The sequence below is a fragment of the Echeneis naucrates genome, chromosome 18 (genome assembly GCF_900963305.1).
Source record: "Echeneis naucrates chromosome 18, fEcheNa1.1, whole genome shotgun sequence".
Classification (NCBI taxonomy): Eukaryota; Metazoa; Chordata; class Actinopteri; order Carangiformes; family Echeneidae; genus Echeneis; species Echeneis naucrates.
In genome coordinates, this window is record NC_042528.1 from 2,892,984 (window position 1) to 2,910,359 (window position 17,376).

General features: G+C 43.2%; 2 protein-coding genes across 4 annotated transcripts; both read right to left on the reverse strand.

Moving 5' to 3' along the window:
* Positions 1-3,606: 3,606 nt before the first annotated feature.
* Positions 3,607-11,961, reverse strand: LOC115058825 (heterogeneous nuclear ribonucleoprotein C). 3 transcript variants are annotated; one of them, XM_029526360.1, is made up of 9 exons: positions 10,223-11,960; positions 7,486-7,738; positions 6,572-6,843; positions 5,894-5,966; positions 5,765-5,812; positions 5,353-5,516; positions 5,164-5,277; positions 4,712-4,869; positions 3,607-4,614 (listed from the first exon to the last, which is right to left on the reverse strand). In XM_029526360.1, the coding sequence occupies exons 2-9, from the start codon at positions 7,581-7,583 to the stop codon at positions 4,519-4,521; spliced, it is 1,023 nt and encodes a 340-aa protein (XP_029382220.1). In that variant the 5' UTR covers positions 7,584-7,738; positions 10,223-11,960; the 3' UTR covers positions 3,607-4,518. The 3 variants fall into 3 exon arrangements, with proteins under 3 accessions (XP_029382220.1, XP_029382221.1, XP_029382219.1); XM_029526361.1 differs by having other exon boundaries at positions 4,718-4,869; positions 10,223-11,959; XM_029526359.1 differs by having other exon boundaries at positions 4,718-4,869; positions 5,164-5,516; positions 10,223-11,961.
* A 716-nt stretch (positions 11,962-12,677) lies between these two features.
* Positions 12,678-16,256, reverse strand: LOC115058824 (FH1/FH2 domain-containing protein 1). Its single transcript, XM_029526358.1, has 9 exons — positions 15,175-16,256; positions 14,719-14,859; positions 14,446-14,628; positions 14,210-14,329; positions 13,971-14,132; positions 13,511-13,764; positions 13,205-13,427; positions 13,009-13,126; positions 12,678-12,920 (listed from the first exon to the last, which is right to left on the reverse strand). The coding sequence occupies exons 1-9, from the start codon at positions 15,628-15,630 to the stop codon at positions 12,892-12,894; spliced, it is 1,686 nt and encodes a 561-aa protein (XP_029382218.1). The 5' UTR covers positions 15,631-16,256; the 3' UTR covers positions 12,678-12,891.
* Between the last annotated feature and the right edge of the window lie 1,120 nt (positions 16,257-17,376).

The following is a 17,376-nucleotide window of genomic DNA, read 5'->3' on the forward strand; positions in this document are numbered from 1 at the left end:
AGGCTGGACCCAGAAAAGAGGGTCTTTCTGTGGTCTCAGTCGGGTTTGTGTTCAGTGTTTTTGTTGTTTATTCAGCTTTCTGATTCTCTGGAAAAAAAAAAAAAAAAAAAAGAAGTTTTCTTACCAAGCAACAACGGCAACACCAAAACTTTCTACTGTTTTCATTCTTTAATGCAAGTTTAAAATTTGGGGGATTTTTTTTAGTCTTCAAGAAACATCTCCAGGACGCACTGGGACGGATCGGGCCGCAATCAATCCGAGTCTCTGGTTTCCTTCAAGACCACACGTTCACAAATCAATAGATAATGTAATGGTTGGTTGCAAATAAAAATCCAGCTGTCTGTTTTTAATTGTTAACTGCTTTCTAACTGTTAACATGGCCGACTATCAATTAGGGACTTTGTTAAGAACTTGCATTAATAGTTGGGAGACAATACAACTGTTTTATTAGCGGTGCCCCCCCACACCCCCCTCTTTTGGTACCTTGTCAGTGCTGTAATTAAAATGTCTCTTCCTATGTTTAAGTCCTATCTCATTCTGTGTTTACTCAGCTCCCTCAAACTCAAATTCAGACAAACACACTCAAATTCTTCCAGAACTCAAACTTCTAGGTCTGTTTCATCCCGTCTTTGTTTCACGCTCTGTCTGTCTCTCTCGCAGACACACACTTTCACACAATGAGCTCCCAGCGGTGCTGAGAAGTCTCAGAGGCTTAAAGCTTCATCCCTCTATCAGTCCCCGTCACCTCTCCCCTCCTTCCCCTTTCTGCAGCTCCACAATGCTCCTCTGCTTTCATCTCCCTCTTCTCTGTTTCTCTCCCACACCCTTCTCATCCCTCGCTCTCTTCCTCCAACCCCCCCCCCCCGAACTTGACCTTGACCTCTCGCTGCCTCATGATTACTGTGTCCCTTTCATTTTCCCCTCTTCACCCACCTGCATGGCTGCATTGGTTATTTTTCCTGGACACTCAGAGTAGTTTACATCTGTTTAAGTTTAAATATACATTTTATCTATCTGGAAATCTGTGAACAGACATTTTTGGACAAGAACCAAAACACAACATGTCTACTTGTTGTTTTAAAGGCCACTTATGGTGCTGAAGTATGTACTATATCTGTTAAAGTGTGATCTCTGGGTAAACAAAAGTGATGCTAAAATGATCAAGAGCGATGCGTTTTCATACAATCCAGCTGTCTGAAAAGATAAAAGATATATCGTGAAGATGTCTTTTATCACAAACAGCTCTCACATTTAGATTTGTCATGACAGGAAGGACGGTCACACAGGTGAAACGAACGGCATTATTAGTGGCTCTGCCACATTTAGCTGTGCCAGCTGAGCCAGTAGTCCACACAGTGAGCTCAGCTGGTCCACCCAAATGGAAAGCAGCCGTTCTTAATGTTATTAAAGCTTTTCCGGTCGGGACAAAACAAAATGACCAACATCAGTAAGGACTATTTCATGTCAGCGCCCATCTAAAACCGAGGCAGAAAAACAGAGGCTCCGCTTCATCACTGTTCACTCAGTCACAGCATTAACAACGTGAGATCTAGATATCAATCACAGACTTGTCCAGTTTCCTGCTTCCTCTGAGCAGTCTGACGTTTTATCTCCTAAGATAAGAATCTATCAGTCATTTTGATGGCTCAGTTCAAGAACCTTTTGAGTGAGGGCTGCCTCTCTAGCTGACCCCTCCTGCAGTCATGTGGGTTGACACTTTAATGTCAAAGCTTTTAAATGATTTGAAGACTGGATATATATATATATATATATATATATATATATATATATATATATATATACACACACGCTGCAGCACATTACACAACTATGTGAGCAATGTGACAGTTCAAAAGCACTAATAGGATCCATGTCACCAATGAAAAAGTGCCTCGTTGTCCTGACTGCTGCGGGCCGCTTCATGACTTTCTTGAAAATGCTGCCATTCATTGCAAAGAATAAAGGTTTCACTGTTTCAGGCCTGTTGTGCAATGTGGCTCAATTATTAAAAAAAAAAAAAAAGAAACTATTCCTTTGACAGTGAAAAAGCATGCCCATACAGTGAGTATCTCGGAGACGTGGAAAAATTTCCCATCCATCAAAAAGCTGAAAATAGAAACGAGCTCAAACGTTTCCAGTGTTTTCTGAGAAGGCCACCAGACTGTTCTTGCAGTGAAGCGTTGCATAAGAGCCACCGGCGCTCAGACAGCGTTTCAACTGAAGGGACTGTGCTGCAATCACTCACTTTAACTGTTACACATTCTTCACCCGCAAAGTCCTTTCCGCTCTTCCATCTGTCTCCAGTCTTCTGCGGGCCCTTCGACCATCCATCCATCCACAGCCTCGTTATCCTCTACTCCTGTCTGCTGTCCTCTCATTAATCACAATTCACCACGAAGACTGCTGCTCATCGATCAGTTATCCCTCTCTGTCCTCACATTGATTACTGAGCTTCAGGGTCTCAGACTCCCAGCAGGATAATGTGTATTAATAGGCACGCTGTGTATTGATGCAAGCTTTGTCATTGCTAATGAAGCTGTGAACTAACGAACATGCAAATTTTTACTCTTCCTTTCTGTATCCAGTTTGTATTAAAAACAAAAATATGCTCGGCTTCGTTTCAATGACTCCCTCAAGTGATATATGTCCATGTAGGTGATGCTGATTTTCTGTTTTGAAACTGAGAATTACAAACTATGAAGGGATTGATTTATTTTGTCTGCCGAAACTATGGTGATGAGGTGAAAGGTACTTAAAACTCTCAATGGAGTCTGGCTGCTGCGATTTGCGTCAAATGCACAACTCCTTCTTTAGGCAATAACTCAGTTAAAACCTAACACACAGGCGATATTCCCATATTTTTAAATTCTGTGTGACTTACCCTTTTCAACGGTGCCCGTTTTTTCGAAGTCCATCGCTGATAAATGACAAAATGACTGGTTAGAAGTGACATAATAAATACGCTCCTTCTTATTTCAGAACTTGCTTGAAAATACCGCTATTTTTAAATTTCCCCTCAGTATTAAAACATTTCAGTGATAGTTGGCTTTAAACTCGATGTTACACCCTAAAGAGGAACTATTAATTATACTTTCGGCATATTTTGTGGCCCCACTTTGTCAATGTATATTTTCCAAAATATAGAAAGCTTCACCTTCAGCTCTAGTGTTGACGTCACACTTCCTGGTTTAGTCTCCCAAAGCATTGTGGGAACTTTTTAAAAAAACTTTACAAAATGGTTATCCAAAAAAATATAATTAAGAGAAAAACAATAATAAGGATGGGAACATCCCTTAATATAGAGGTTTTTGATTTTTTCTTTCTTTATATATATATATATCTTTGAGTAAATGGAGATAAATCAATGAGGAATAAAGGAAAGCTGCCATCTTGGATGATCTACAGGCAGCTTTTAAAGGACGCCATAATAACTCATGTCCCATTCAGCCTCAACCTGACTGCTCTGCATTTAAAATGTACACTGACTGAACACACAGCCAGCATCAATCAAAAATTATTTCTTCAGTTTAATGCATGATTTAATGTTCCATCTTATCTCACACCCTGAACAAAAACCATGAGACTGTACCAAAGCCCCACACACGATCCAACTCGGGGATTATGTTTATTAATGTCCACCAGTGCAGTTGAATGACAAACAGAACATCAACAGAAACAGAAAAATATGGAGTAGCACTGCATCACACAAGTCAAGGTCAGTTAAGGTCATAACACCTCAGCAACAAACAAAAGTATTTTCCGGGCTAAAATGAGGGTTTCTCGTCCCAGTGGCTGCGCTGCCCAATGTGAAATTTCTGACATGCTCATGTTATCTGACAAGCTTAAGGTCAAGATTTACAGCAAAGGACAGAAAAAAAGTTCTTGTCTTTTTGTTTTCAGTTTTTTTGTGGCCAGTTGTAACGACACACTGCCATCTGCTGGTTAAGACTGTGCGACAGCTGTGTCAGGTCTATAGTTTATTAGAACCGTTGCACCTGAGCTTTTATTTTATTTAATTTTTTTCTGTTTTGTTTAAAATATTAGCCACTGCTAACTACTAGGTTGCCAAATTTCTGGCATCACTTCAACATATTAATCTAAAATCAATAAAGTATTTCTATTGATTTTTTTTAAATATATATATATATATATATACTGGAGAAGCCCATAGACCTGAGCTACGCAAACTTAAATTATGTTAACTGAACTAACAGTTTGTCTAAAGGTAACACATCAAGAGTTTTTATTCATCCAGTGTCAGAGGATGTCTGTTAAAAAATAAAATGAAATTATGATAATAAAAAAACTGAAAGAAAATGAAAGAAATCAGAAACAAACATTTGACAGGTTAATGATTTTGTGTATCTTTTTGACAGACAGAAATGTCTACAATAAACTGTATATTAACATTAATGTCCAGTCAATTCAGCAGATATGAGCACATGACCACTGTGTACAAGTCTGATGGGGAAACACAAGCATACACAATAGTTCAGTGCATGTGTGTCTTTGTAGCGTTTAGGACTCGTCTCCGTTGGCGCTGTCACCGTCGTCCTCTCCTTCCTCTTGCTCTCCTTCCTCCTCGTCATCGTCATCTCTTCCCCTGCTTTTCATCTGCACAGAAGGAAAAAACAAAACAAAACAACAACACATCTTGAATCATCACACAGGTGAAGTCGCTGACTTCTCTCCATCTCTGTTGTCCCCTCACCCTCACCTCGTCTTCGTCCTCCAGCAGGTCCCCCTCCTCCTCCGAGTCGTTCAGCTCCTGGCTCTCTCTGTCCCGCTTCAGGCTGTCCTCCTTCTTGCTGGAGGTAGACGAGTGGAGGGGGGAGAGTTCCCCGGGCTCCGGTTTGGAGCTCTTCGTGTCTGAAGTCACAGTTGGAAAAATGTGCTCATGGGTGAGTGAGTTCAAAAAGCAGATGGGCTCAAGGACCAGAAAAATAAAGTGATGGCAGCAGTTGAAGATCTTCTGCCTTTTAAATCCGCCCAACTTACAGAGGAGCGTAAAAAAAACTAAATACTATCCTAATCTAAAATCAGGATTACGAATATTCATATATCCCCTCATGACTCATCCATGTGAGTCACAGAGACTTAATAAAAAAAAAAAAAAAAGGTTTTAATGTAATTTTGTCTTTCAGACTGTCATCTCAGGCTCACCGGACTTCTTGCTGTGGTCTTTCTCCATACGCTCTAAGCTCTCCAGCAGGTAGTCCACCTTGTGCTTGATCTGTGTCAGTTCTCTCTTGATGGTCTGCAGATCGTCCACCCTCACTGTGGTGACACGAACAGAAGACAACGCTGAAAGAAACCGGAGGACACCTTTATTCACGGCATCGTGGGACTTACTGGTACGTGAGGTCCTCTGGCTGCTTTTTGAGGAGGAGGAGAAGCTGGTTTTGGTTCTTCGGCTCCCTCCTCCGCTCAGGCTGACCCTGGGACGCTTCGAGGGGATGACAGCACGGGACAGCGGCGGCGGCGGAGGAGGCACCCGGGACTGGTAGGAATACATCCTGAGGCAGACGCAGCAACACACTGAATGACTGGTCTTCCTTTGGTTTTACTGAAATGCGTCTTCATTACGAACACCTTTGGATTCACTGACAACATGATGCTGGCGACCTCAATTAATAGTGATGTAACACTAAACTAAAACCATTTTTTATGTGAACAACAGAAACTGCTCAGTCTGAACAAACACCTCACATCAGCCTGCTGGATGACTGATGCATTGATTCAAATATGAGTGAAGACATCTTACCTGTCATAGTAATCCCTTTGAAAGTCATAGTCCAAATCAAAAGACGAACTGTGGAAAGAGAAGGAATAAAGGAGAAAGATGAACTAAATTTTCCCTCCATGGAGCTCCATCCAGCCGGCCGTAACACACCTGTACATGTCTCCCGCCGAACGCTTCACTGTCTTCGATCTGTGAGGCTTCGGCTCACCTGCCAGGTTGATGTCTGAGGGAGGAAAAACACTGAGTCAAAGGAAAACATCGGGGCTGTCAGGAGCGGGAGAAAGAGTCAGAAACAAGTGAAATCAACACACATCAACACGTTCTTTTACTCCTTCATCTCAACCTGATTGCATCTTATTTTGGAAGATGAACACAGACTTCGCAAGTAATTGCTAAGTTTTATTTCTAACATGCTCGGACTTAGAAAATCTGGATTAGAAACAGCTGTCTTCCTCTGAGATGTTAGTATTTTTAGGTTTGACCTTTTCGGCGGCGTCATTTAAGCACCTGTTTTTCGCACTAGAGGGCAGCAGATGGCTCAGCTCCCGGGTTTCAACAGAAAACTTCTTACTTTAAAAACCTCTATTTCATTTTCTCTGCCCTTGAACAGACTCGTGGCCTATTCATGGCGTTCCTTTGTCTGTTGTCAGGGTGCATGCTTTGAATTAATGTGATTTCTTCATATTTTCCTTTGTGCAGACATAAAACTGGTATGGCTCTTTCCTTCTAATTCTTGTGGAGGAGGAAATGAATGCTAGAACAGTTGTACAGGACTCTTGTCGGTGACATGATGTTGTCATTGCAGGGGGTAAAGGTCAAGCTTCTCACCTAGGACCTGCCCAACGATCATGCGGCCGTCCTCGCTGGCCACGGCGGCCCTGGCGTTCCTCTCGTTGGAGTACTGGACGAAGGCGTAGCCCTTGTGGACGGAGCAGCCGACGATCTTGCCGTACTTGGAGAAGATGGCCTCCACGTCGGCCTTGGTGACCAGCAGGGTGTTGAGGTTGCCGATGAAGACGCGGGAGTTGAGGGAACGGGGATCGGTCTTGTTGGTCACGTTGCTGCTGGCCATGCTGCTGGAGGTGGAGGACGACGACCAACTGGACGGTGGGGAGGGAGAAGAAAGGGGAGAAAACGTGAGATCGGACGCAATTGGTGGAGGACAAGGAGACAAGAAGTGTCAGCAGAAAAGGAATGAGCTGATAAGCACACAGTGGTGTCTCTTAATAAGGGAAATTTCCAATTTGTGATTGAAAAAAGATTAATAAATCCTTTTTCTACCATAATACTTTAAATGTGAGTGTTTACAGCTTTTGTGCCTAAATTTTCATCATCAGAAAAAGAGTGCAAATAATGGCAATTATTTTCTTCTGTAAAAAGTAAGGAAATCCCAAAATGACTTTTGTTAAATTATTAGCAGCCCAAAAGCCAAAGACAATGATATAAAGACAGAAAATCTTCATATTTAAGATTCATTTTTGTATCTGTTGATCAGCTGCAGACTAATTAACTACTTATGAAGCGTCAAAGCAAACTGTGCAAACACACCTCACACAGACAGCAAGGAACTATAACAGAACTCGTGCTTCAACAGTACAGCTGGATTCTGCGTTTGCATGTATTTTGCGCACACTAAAATGTGCGTTTGCACTTTTTTAAGGAAGGCGTGAGCCTCTGAGTGTAGATATGAGACAGCAGAATAGACAGTAGTGTGATCGGGTCATGAAGCTGCCGGCACTCACTCCATTGTGTCTGTGCTCAGGTCGGTGGAGGTCTGCCTGCCTGTCTGACTCTGTTGGAGAGAAGAGGGTCGTCGAGGAACTATGAGAGATGGAGTCATTGACTGTACTTCACCTCCAAAAGGTTTTTTTTTTTCTCTTTCGTTTCCTTGGGTTTCTATGGAACCCAGTGAGGGTTTAAAAGTTGGGGGGAGCGGCAGGTCAGGAGAAAAATGTTTCAAAAATCGAAGGTGGCCGTTAAAAAAAGAAAGAAAACCTGTGGGATAAATGGTGGATTATTATGACAAAAACATAGTGCATTTACACTTTGTTCATTTTCAATCTACTCATTAGCATGTGTAAACGTGATAAGTGATGAGAAATAAAATTGCAGTAACACCACTTCAATGAAGCTTCTAACGTTCAGGTTTAGAATTCTTTCTGTAAATATGAAATAAAGATGGAAATGTAAATGATTAGTCCTGAATCTTCCTCATCGTCCTTCAGTCAAAGGACGGTTGTGTGTTGGATTCTGCTTTGGGATCGTCTTGGATGAAGTTTAACCACCATTTTTCAGATTCTTCCTCCTTGTGTGGTGCAGCAGCAGATCTGCTGTAATTCACAATTACAGAAACAGCAAAGGGAGCGACTGGCACAAGTGCGTCATACAATTAGCAGCACCAACTGTGTCAGCTTTTGATTACAAGCACAGAGGCTGAAATCGCTGCTGCGTTCAGTCTCAGGACGGCTTTGCTCGGCTCTCAGTGGGCACTTTTATTGCATATTTGTCCAGTAAAGCCAACAACTAATGAGTACTAATAATGAATGGCCATTAATTTAAAACTGAAACTATGATTGTTCGCTCCAGGCTCCTGTTGTTAGGGTGTCTCCTTTCCTTTGCTGACTTTTGTGTCGAGACATAAACATCATCCTGGGTAAACACTGGCTTTGCTCATTGACCGTTTGTGTTGTTGCTAATTCTGTCTCAGCCATCTGAGCTGCCAAAAACACGACATAAAACTGGAGCCCAGCAGCAGCGACTAGCAGGGGATTACATGGTTGTGCAGCAGAGGGGCTGTCCAGAAGTTTAATACTCTGCCCTCCCCTGCGTGATCTGGCCGTTTCTGTTGCTTGGCCAGCTGACAGGATGTCCACAACGCAGGAGGCGGAGGGTGTGTGTGTGTGTGTGTGTCTGTGTGTGTCTGTGTGTGTCTGTGTGTGGGGAGGGGGTCACTGCAGGCTGCAAAAAAGATCTAATTGTTTGTGGCACATTCAAGGGAGTTTATCCTCATATACTCCATGTGGTATGTTGTTGGACTGTAAGAGAAACACTGTTTTTATTGGGAGTCTGGTATTAGTGAATATTTCCACACTGGATTTAATATTTAATCTACGATTGTTTGGCACTTTTCTTTCCTTAATGAAATGAAACATGACTTAGCACAACTGGAAACACAAGGAAGCTTAAATACCACTCAACAGTTTGCATCAGCTCAGCTAAGATTTTTGCATGAATCAGTTTTATTGAGGGGTTTGTTTTTGGGTTTTTTTTTGGCAACACTGATCATAATCTAAACGGAGCAAACATCAGAAGCTTCACAGAAGTGGTGTTTGTTGCAGGGACGTTATTTTGGACTTATAACTTGTTTGCCACTGTGATTTCAAATTTAGCAACTTGATGTTTAGTTGCGGTGTCACTAAATGGCTGAATGTTTATTCTGTCTTAAGGTGTCCATTCATTTTAGTGTCAGTTTTCGGTCTCCTCTGCCTCATCCGGGCCTCATAGTGGTAGGAATGTACTTCGTTTGTTGCTAGTGGGTTCGTAACAACACATCAGTTATGTGAATTAAGTGAATGTCTGTGCTTAAACTGTGAAAGACACTGCAACTCCAGCCTCATGCTTGAAAATAAAATGACTGGCAGAGCAGCTTTGCAGTAAGAACAGATGCCACATGTGTGCAGCTGTGCATAATTACCTGTATTATTATAATTCTCATGTGTAGAAATTAAGAAAAAAAGTTGATGAGGTACATTAAAAAAATCTGTGTAACAATAATTGCAATTAATAAAATGATGAACAAATCATTGTTCTATAACAACTACACTGTGAATTAGTGATCACTGAATAAGTTAGTCAAAATGGTTTTCAGGAGGCATGCTGGTTTAATGGGCACCACAGGGTGTAATAATAGCAACATACTGTTATAATCCAGAGCAGCGCCTCTTACAGAGCAGGAGTCTGTTTTCATGTGAGTAGTATACCAGATACGACTCCATTAATGACATGCGCACGCACAAAAAAAAGAGTCAAAGGCAGAAAAAAAAAAAACATATTTCGCCTTTGTCAGTGCCAGTCCTTCCTCTGAAGACTGTGTGCAGGAGACCGCAGTGTTATTCAGCAATTAGCTAACAATTCAGGCTTCTAATAATCAAAACTGAACATGTTATGTCTTTAATTGTCATAAATTGGGAACATGTTTGTGATTTCATATGAGGCCAAACAGTTTGAAAATGAAGCAGTTGATTTTCTAGTTTCACAGCACAATAAAGAAATAAAAATAAACAAACAAACAAACAAACAAACAAAAAAACACTACATGCTACTTGCTCTATGAAATAAAAAAAAGGGGGGAATGTGGTAAATCACAAAGGGGTGAAAACAGAAGTGGACTATTATAAAAAAAGAAAGAAAGAAAGAAAAAAAAAAAGGTGCAAAAGTTGAAGCGAAAAATAAACCAAAAAAAGGTTGAGACCAACTTACGATTTGCCGCTGTTCAAAAAAGTGGCTTCAAAAACTAAACAGGGGGGAAACAAAAAAGTAATATTAGAAAAGAAACCCTTCTAAAATGAAATGTTGTGTTGTTATTACAACAAGCAGGGGAGGAACTGTAAAGATAATGTCTGAAAAAGCAAAACAAACAACAAAACCCCTGATACCACCAGCACACTAGTATTAGGTCAGTCAGATCTTATTTTGGCGGGGTCTACTTCCTCATTCACTGATTTATTTATTTTATTTTATTTTATTTTATTTTATTTTTTTGACTGAATTGGACAAAAAAAATTCTGGTGCTGGCTTGTTTGTTTTTACCTCTGATGCTACAAATGATCCAGATAATTACTACTTAACAATTCAACCATTTATTTTTAATGGACAGCTGAACGTCTACAACTGAAACCATTGATGGTCAACAGACAGAGTTGATGTCCTTCACCAGCTCAGTTACTATTTTTCTATAATATCAAAAACCAATTTAAAAAGTTAGGAAAAAAAACAAAAACACAAATAATGGATTTGAGCTTTCCTGCTACTTTTTGTCCACATAACACAACCGGCCTTTTCATCTGACTGCTGCAGATATACGAACTGACATCGACCAGTGTGAGGATCAGACACTGGTGTCAGTTTCAGAGCACAGCAGGGCATTGCTGGCCCGGAGGTGGGTGGGTGGGGGGGGGGGGGGGGGGCAGCCGGGGGTGGAGGGGTAAGAGGCCGCCCTACTTCTGTGCCCCAGCCTGGGGGGGGGGACTCCTGCTCAAGGACACATCCAGAGGACGGCATGGGGTTCAACATACCGAGGTTAGGGGGGGCAAAAACTGGAAACTTACAGTTTGGGGGGGGGGGTCATCAACTGCCTTCCTACTGAAAACCTTGGATGCATATTAGAGGAAGGATTTCTTCACAGACACGTATTTGATCAGTCATAAAGCTCTAAAACATAAAAGACCAGAGCGATCTGAGGGGGGGGGGTGGCCTGACTACAGCTCAGTGCAACCCCCCACATCCATCCCCCCCCACCTCCTGGATCTAAACAGCTCCACAGCAGAATTAAATGCCACTGAATGAATGGACTGAATGCAAATAAACTTTAATGATTACACCAGAATAACCAAATGCTGCAAAACTGCACAATGCGTCAAAACACTGTTGTGTTATTGTTCAATAAAGACAAACAAATAAACAAACAAACAAAAAAAAAAAACAAAAAAAAAACGCACCCACTTCTCCTTTTGGGAAAAACATCCTGAAAAATTACATCACTCCTCAGAGATTTGCGGCAGAAAACAAACTGTCTGATCACTGTCAAAATCAGAAAACAGGCAAAAACGAGTCAATGTCAACGACTGCAAATCGAGTTACCGGGGGGGGGGGGGGGCAAAACACCGGGAGGGGGGGGCAAAAAACATTTTAAAAACAGATCTCCAGAAAAAGGCCGACTCGTTTTGAACACCGTCCGGAAAAGACTGGAACAGTCTTCCATCTCTCTTTCCGCGAAAACAACGACCACAATCAGATCAAGCATTAGGTAACACAGCAGCCCTGAAAAATTGAGGTGTTAAAATGTCTTATTCGAAAAATAAAAGCAAAAAAGATCTCTTTAAACTAGTTTCTGCGCAGCTCATTAGTGCCATCACAAAATGTACGCCACTAAAACCCCAAACACAGTCTCAGGAAATAGAACCAGCCAGGGAAAAATTGCATAAAAAAAAAACAAAAACAAAAAAAAAAACAACAAAAAAACAAAAACAAAAAAAAAAAGTCCCAAAGACGGTTGAAAGTCTGGAAAAAATAAAAATAAAAAAAATAAGAAAAAAAAAGCCTCTCGGTTTAAAAATACTCACCAGGAGCTTAATACTAAAAATGAGTAAAAGTCAACGCTGTGTTTACTTGAGAAGAGATCCGTTTACGGCTCTGCGGAAGGACCGGATCACCTTGGAAGCGGTGCGACATGAAATGGCGTCGGCTCGGCACGCAGCGGGGGGAGAGCCACGCCCACTCACGGCGCCCCCGGCTTCCGATTGGACGACAAGCCCGCCACACGTGCGCAGTCGTCCATCACCGATTGGCGGAAGCTTCCTGTCAGTCTGAGACGCGACTGACGTCAGACGTATTGGGGTGCGCGCGGACTCGTCTGAATGTCGCTCGCGCAATAATAAAATTAAAACAAACAAACAAAAAACAAAACATGTCCTTATTGGATGTTCGTGTTTTTCTTTTTTATTTTACAGGTATTAATTAATAGTAGAAAAAAAACAACGGCTGCTCGATCAGCGAGCGCGCGAGTTTCACCCTTTAGGCGCGCGCACGCACGCACGTACTGGTTGCGGCAAACGGCGGAAGTACAGCGTCGTGACGCCATAAACTTCCGCTTTTTTTTTTTTTGCAGTTGTCAGCGTCGTACAACGCAATGTTTAATGTTTGGAAGGATACAGAGTAACGTCATGGCGCTTTATTAAAAAAAAAAGATGATATTCATTTTTTTATCTTTCATTTAAAACACACACACAGATTCTTATTTTTTTAATGCATCGTCACTTTTGAAACAAAAGCAGGTGGATATTAAATGGGACATCCACAATATGGCACAACTGTGACTAACAGCAACAATGCAACAGTTTCCTGCTGCTTTTAAAATTAAACTTGCCGGCTCACCACTTCAATTTCCGTGAGAGTGGACCTAAGAAAGTAAAAAAAAAAAAAAAAAAACAGGTTTCAGTGTAACACATGTAATAGATTGTCGAGTTTTTGTTTATCACACAGAGCACCTTGATTGTCAGCCATCCTCCGTCGGTTTCGAGGCAGACTGGCGTCCAGTCTCCGGGCTGACTCAGGCGTCCTCAGCAGCTCCTCCAGCTGCCTCTGCTCCTCGCTCTTCTCACCTTCCTGTTGGATCGACAGGTATTCACATCTGACCAGACACTCCACAGCGCCGTCATTTCACATCTCATCAAACTTGCAAACCTGTGCGGGAGTTTGCTGACGTTTCCTCCTGCCTATCGGCGTGCCGGGGCCCGGGCTCTCCGCTCCACTTTTCTGTCGTTCCCGCTCTCTCTGCAGCAGGATTGCCTGCTGAGTGGTCCGGTACTCCAGAGAGAAGTTACTGATGGTTCTACAGAAGTCCTCTGCTTTGGTGTCTTTCACCAAAGCTCGGGAGTAGCCCAGGAACAAGAGGAAAGAGTGGAACCTGCAGAAAAAGAAATCATTTCACACACTAACCACACTGTTAACTGGAGAAAGACACTCTTATGATTTGGGAAGTTTTTTAACCTGTTGATAACCCGCCGATGGACGGCTCTGAGGACCTTCAGCCTCTCCTCGAACTCTTTCAAAATCTTCGGCAGCCGGTGACGGAGCGGACCTTCTGAGGCCAGGGGTTCATCTCCTCCACCTGCCCTCTTCTTCTCAGCTTTTCCTCCTTTCCTCTTTTCGTCAGCCTTATCCAGCACCTTCAGCTGCTCCCATGATGCTTTGCAGAGGGCCTCCAGCTGAGAAAGGCTGGACTGGACTTGGGAATAATCGCACTGAAAAGATGAGAGGAAGACGTTTGTGTAAGTAGTTCTTCAGTCTTTTGTCGCTCACTTGATTTAATGAACATAATAAATAGGACCAGATTAGTTTGAGTTCCAGTTTTGACCGGCTTGGCTTTTTGCCACAGTCAGTTCATTTTCCAGACTCAGATGAAACTCAGGAGACACACACACACACACACGCTGCTGCAACAACACACCTTGCCAGCTTTAGTAACAGCGCTGATGTCAGAGTAGAGATCCGAGGATTGTGGGTAGAGTTGCAGCAGCAGCACGCACACGTGGTGAAGCAGTGGTTGTCTGGAGTGTGTGTCCCTCACCTGGGACAACTTTCCCAGGTAGCTCAGCTCAAATCCACGAGCCTTGATGTATAAAAATGAGAAAACAGACTCACCAACGATGAAAGCTACACTGAGGGCGGGTGGTATTCACAACTCACCTTACATCCGTTCAGGAAGTTACCGATCGCCAACACTGTCGCCAGGATGCATCGAAAGGTCTGGCTGGCTGCTAGCTGCTCCATGGCCAGCTTCAGATGGAAGAGGGGCTCTGCGATTTCCTGCGTAGAGGAGGGACACACTAATCAGGATTAGGCTACTTAAAAAAAAAAAAAAAAACCTAACGATGGGTGGCGCCGTGTCGTTGGTCTTGCATGTTCCTTGCACTTTCACCCACCCTCTCTAAGGAGTCGTAGTCCAGAGCGAACGCCCAGAGCTGAAGCCTGGAGCTCAGGTGAGAGATTTCCCCCAGAGTGAGGAGGCAGAGCTCGGCCTGGGCCAGATGGGAGTGGGGGTTCTGGGCTTTTGCGTCTTTGATCAGAGAAAGTTCCTCTTCTGTTGGAGTTAGTGCCTGAAGCCGCTGTTTTGTGAGGAGAGTGGAAGGAGATTAACTGCTTCTGCCCTCCGAAACTTCAGAGGTCGAACGAATGATGACGGTAAAATACTGCACCTGAATGTCCTCTCTGTCCAGCACGCTGCCGTCCATGCTGTAGATAGCAGGGGGGAGGAGGCGGGGAGGGGGCAGGCTGCTCAGTGCGATGGTTATGATGTTACTTCGCTTCATTCCCAACACCGACACAGATGGCTGCTTCTGTGTTCGGACAGAGAAGAAGGCAGACACGTTTCTTGTGATACTCTTAAGTGTATTTGTAAACGCTTTACAGGGTTGCTTTCACAGACTGCGTGAAAATCTGAATTTTCTGCAGCTGTATTCATGTAGTTGGGCACTGTAGTCACTAAAACTGGATAAAAATGTCCGATGAGAGAGAGAGTTTGTGTGACCTGATTTTGAGTTTTAACTCCTGCATAATCATTTTCCTTAAAGTTTAAATGAAAGAAAAAATGTGACGACAACAGAACAGCACAAACTGAACTAATGTGAGTGGCGATGAAGCTGTTTGCTCACCTGTCGTGCAGAAGCCACATTAAAGCAGGCGCTGCTGCCCTTAGACTCAAAAAGGTATTCCAGTCGGATTGTATCCAAGTACACTGGCTCAAGGCCGGCCCAAATAGTATGAGTCCCAAACCGGGTCATCCGAGGAAGGGGTCCCAGACTCTGCAGTTCCCGCCAGTGGAGCTTTAAGGTGCGACATTTGATGCTGGTACCCTTAAGTGAGGCTGACGGCAAGACCGGAGCAAGAGGGGGAGGAAGAGGGGGGGGTGCAGGAGGGGCTCGGAGACAAGTTGACGATTCACTAATTAAATTAGCTCCCTCGTCCTCGGTGCTGTCTTCCTCATCCCAGAGGTCGGAGAAATCCAAAGTGTTGAGGCAAAGACGTGCAGCAGGTTTGAGGATTGAGTCCCAGGGCTGGTCAAAGTCCCACACCAGGGGATTGTCCTTGGTCTGGTCTGACTCCTTCATCGCTTCTTCAGAGTGGTCTGTGGCTCAGAAAAAGTTTTGCTGTGATGTTCGATTGCAATTGTGCGACAAGCAAGATCATTTCCTCTTTGTGCTCAAGAAAAAAATCCACATCACGCACTTCTTCATTGCAGGAAAAAGCGATTCACATCAGATGAAACTTAAATAGTCCCTCGTATCCTCCTCTCATTGAGCTGTCAGCAGCCACCTCACACTCTCTGTATATTCCTCTGGGTGTCTGTGGATGCTCTGCCTCACTTGTCCACCACAGAAGCACATAACTCACGCACCCAAATCACAATATCCAAGCCACCTCTGGGTGTTCTCACCTCGCTGCAACCTGCAATTACCTTGGGTGCAGTGTTTGATCCAAAGGCTGTCTATTCTTCTCCTGCCTGTGCTGCAGAGACCGACGACCTTGGTCAAAGAGAAACAATTCATGCACGTTTGTATAGGGCTGGGTTAAGTCCTGAATCCAATTCTGATGAGGAAAAAAAAAAAAATGCAAAGAACGCTCTTCTGCAGAGCTTCCAGAATATCCAAATGACGTGCCTCTACAGCTATCCCTTGAATTTCATCTCTCTCTCTCTCTCTCTTTCTCCTTCGCTCTCTGTGAATGACAGCGAGAGTTTCAGAGAGCAAATGAGAGAGGGAGAGAGGTGCGCTGGGCCATTGGTGCATCAGTTTTGCTTATTTGAGTTGCACCCTTTCCCTTAATTTAGTTATCAAGCCTCCATCTCCTGTTTGTATTGCAACTTGTGTATACACAAACTTCTGTATCTGCCTCTGAAGATCTGTTACTTCCCTCCTCTTCTGGCTCTCCTACTCCCTGGTGAGCACATAAAATTGACCAAATCTCCTTCTTATTTCGTGCCACACTATGAATTCCATATCAGCAAAGCCACCTCAATGAGACATGCCATAACGTCACGGTGAGCGTGCTTCTGTTGTTTCTCCATGAATTTTACTGTTCTGCAAAGATTCCTTACACAACACGCAGAAAAACTGTGGGCAGCCGTGCACAGCAACATCTTAAAAAGGAAGAAATATTCTCTGGTTAAACAGAGTGAGCGCACACGAGCGCAAAAACATTGCAGAATAACTGAGTGAAAGAAATTACTGTCAAAACACATTGTGAGAATGAATCTATCAATCTTGAAGGGGTCTATAAAGTTGCAGTGTCTCCTACACAGTACATGTTCACAGGGTTCATTTTCATGGTCGACGTGCAGGCATAATGAGGATCCCTCCCTCGGCCATTAGGTCTCCCCTAATTACACTTTATCTCGTTCAGTGGTCCTGCTGTTTAGAGGCGGCACACGGCCTCCTGGGACGTTTAGGCCAAAATGCGCTCCACTTGAAAAACTTTTGGCTCTTTTTAACGATAACTTGTCAGTTTTCCAGCCGGCGATGAGAGACGCCTCTTTTTCAGCATCATATTCCTTATTAGTCATACTTTGAACTTCTTAAACCTCAAATAAATCACACTGTCACATAACGTAAGTACGAGCAGGAGTTATTAGGACCATCTGTAACATTTTAAAAAGGATGCAAATGAAACCTAAAGTGGATACGTCCAAATACTAATCACAATTTCTGATCCTCTGCCAGTACAATATTTTGGTGATAGTGTGACGCGGATCATGTGAAAAAGACAGATTTCCCTCGGGAACAAACAATATCCGGGTTCTTTCCTTTGATGAAACTGTCTTGGACCTTCCAAGATTGTGTATGTGTGGTTGTATACAC

What these genes read in the sequence shown, in the direction of transcription:
- LOC115058825 (XM_029526359.1), bottom strand. Translation starts at nt 7,583, where the DNA reads ATGACTCCATCTCTCATAGTTCCTCGACGACCCTCTTCTCTCCAACAG. An exon ending in CAAAGGGATTACTATGACAG is followed by an intron (nt 5,517 to 5,764) that starts GTAAGATGTCTT and finishes CGTCTGCCTCAG; the next exon opens with GATGTATTCCTACCAGTCCC. An exon ending in TGCTGGAGGACGAAGACGAG is followed by an intron (nt 4,615 to 4,717) that starts GTGAGGGTGAGG and finishes CCTTCTGTGCAG; the next exon opens with ATGAAAAGCAGGGGAAGAGA.
- LOC115058824 (XM_029526358.1), bottom strand. Translation starts at nt 15,630, where the DNA reads ATGAAGGAGTCAGACCAGACCAAGGACAATCCCCTGGTGTGGGACTTT. An exon ending in TGGACAGAGAGGACATTCAG is followed by an intron (nt 14,629 to 14,718) that starts GTGCAGTATTTT and finishes CTCACAAAACAG; the next exon opens with CGGCTTCAGGCACTAACTCC. An exon ending in CATCGGCGGGTTATCAACAG is followed by an intron (nt 13,428 to 13,510) that starts GTTAAAAAACTT and finishes CTTTTTCTGCAG; the next exon opens with GTTCCACTCTTTCCTCTTGT.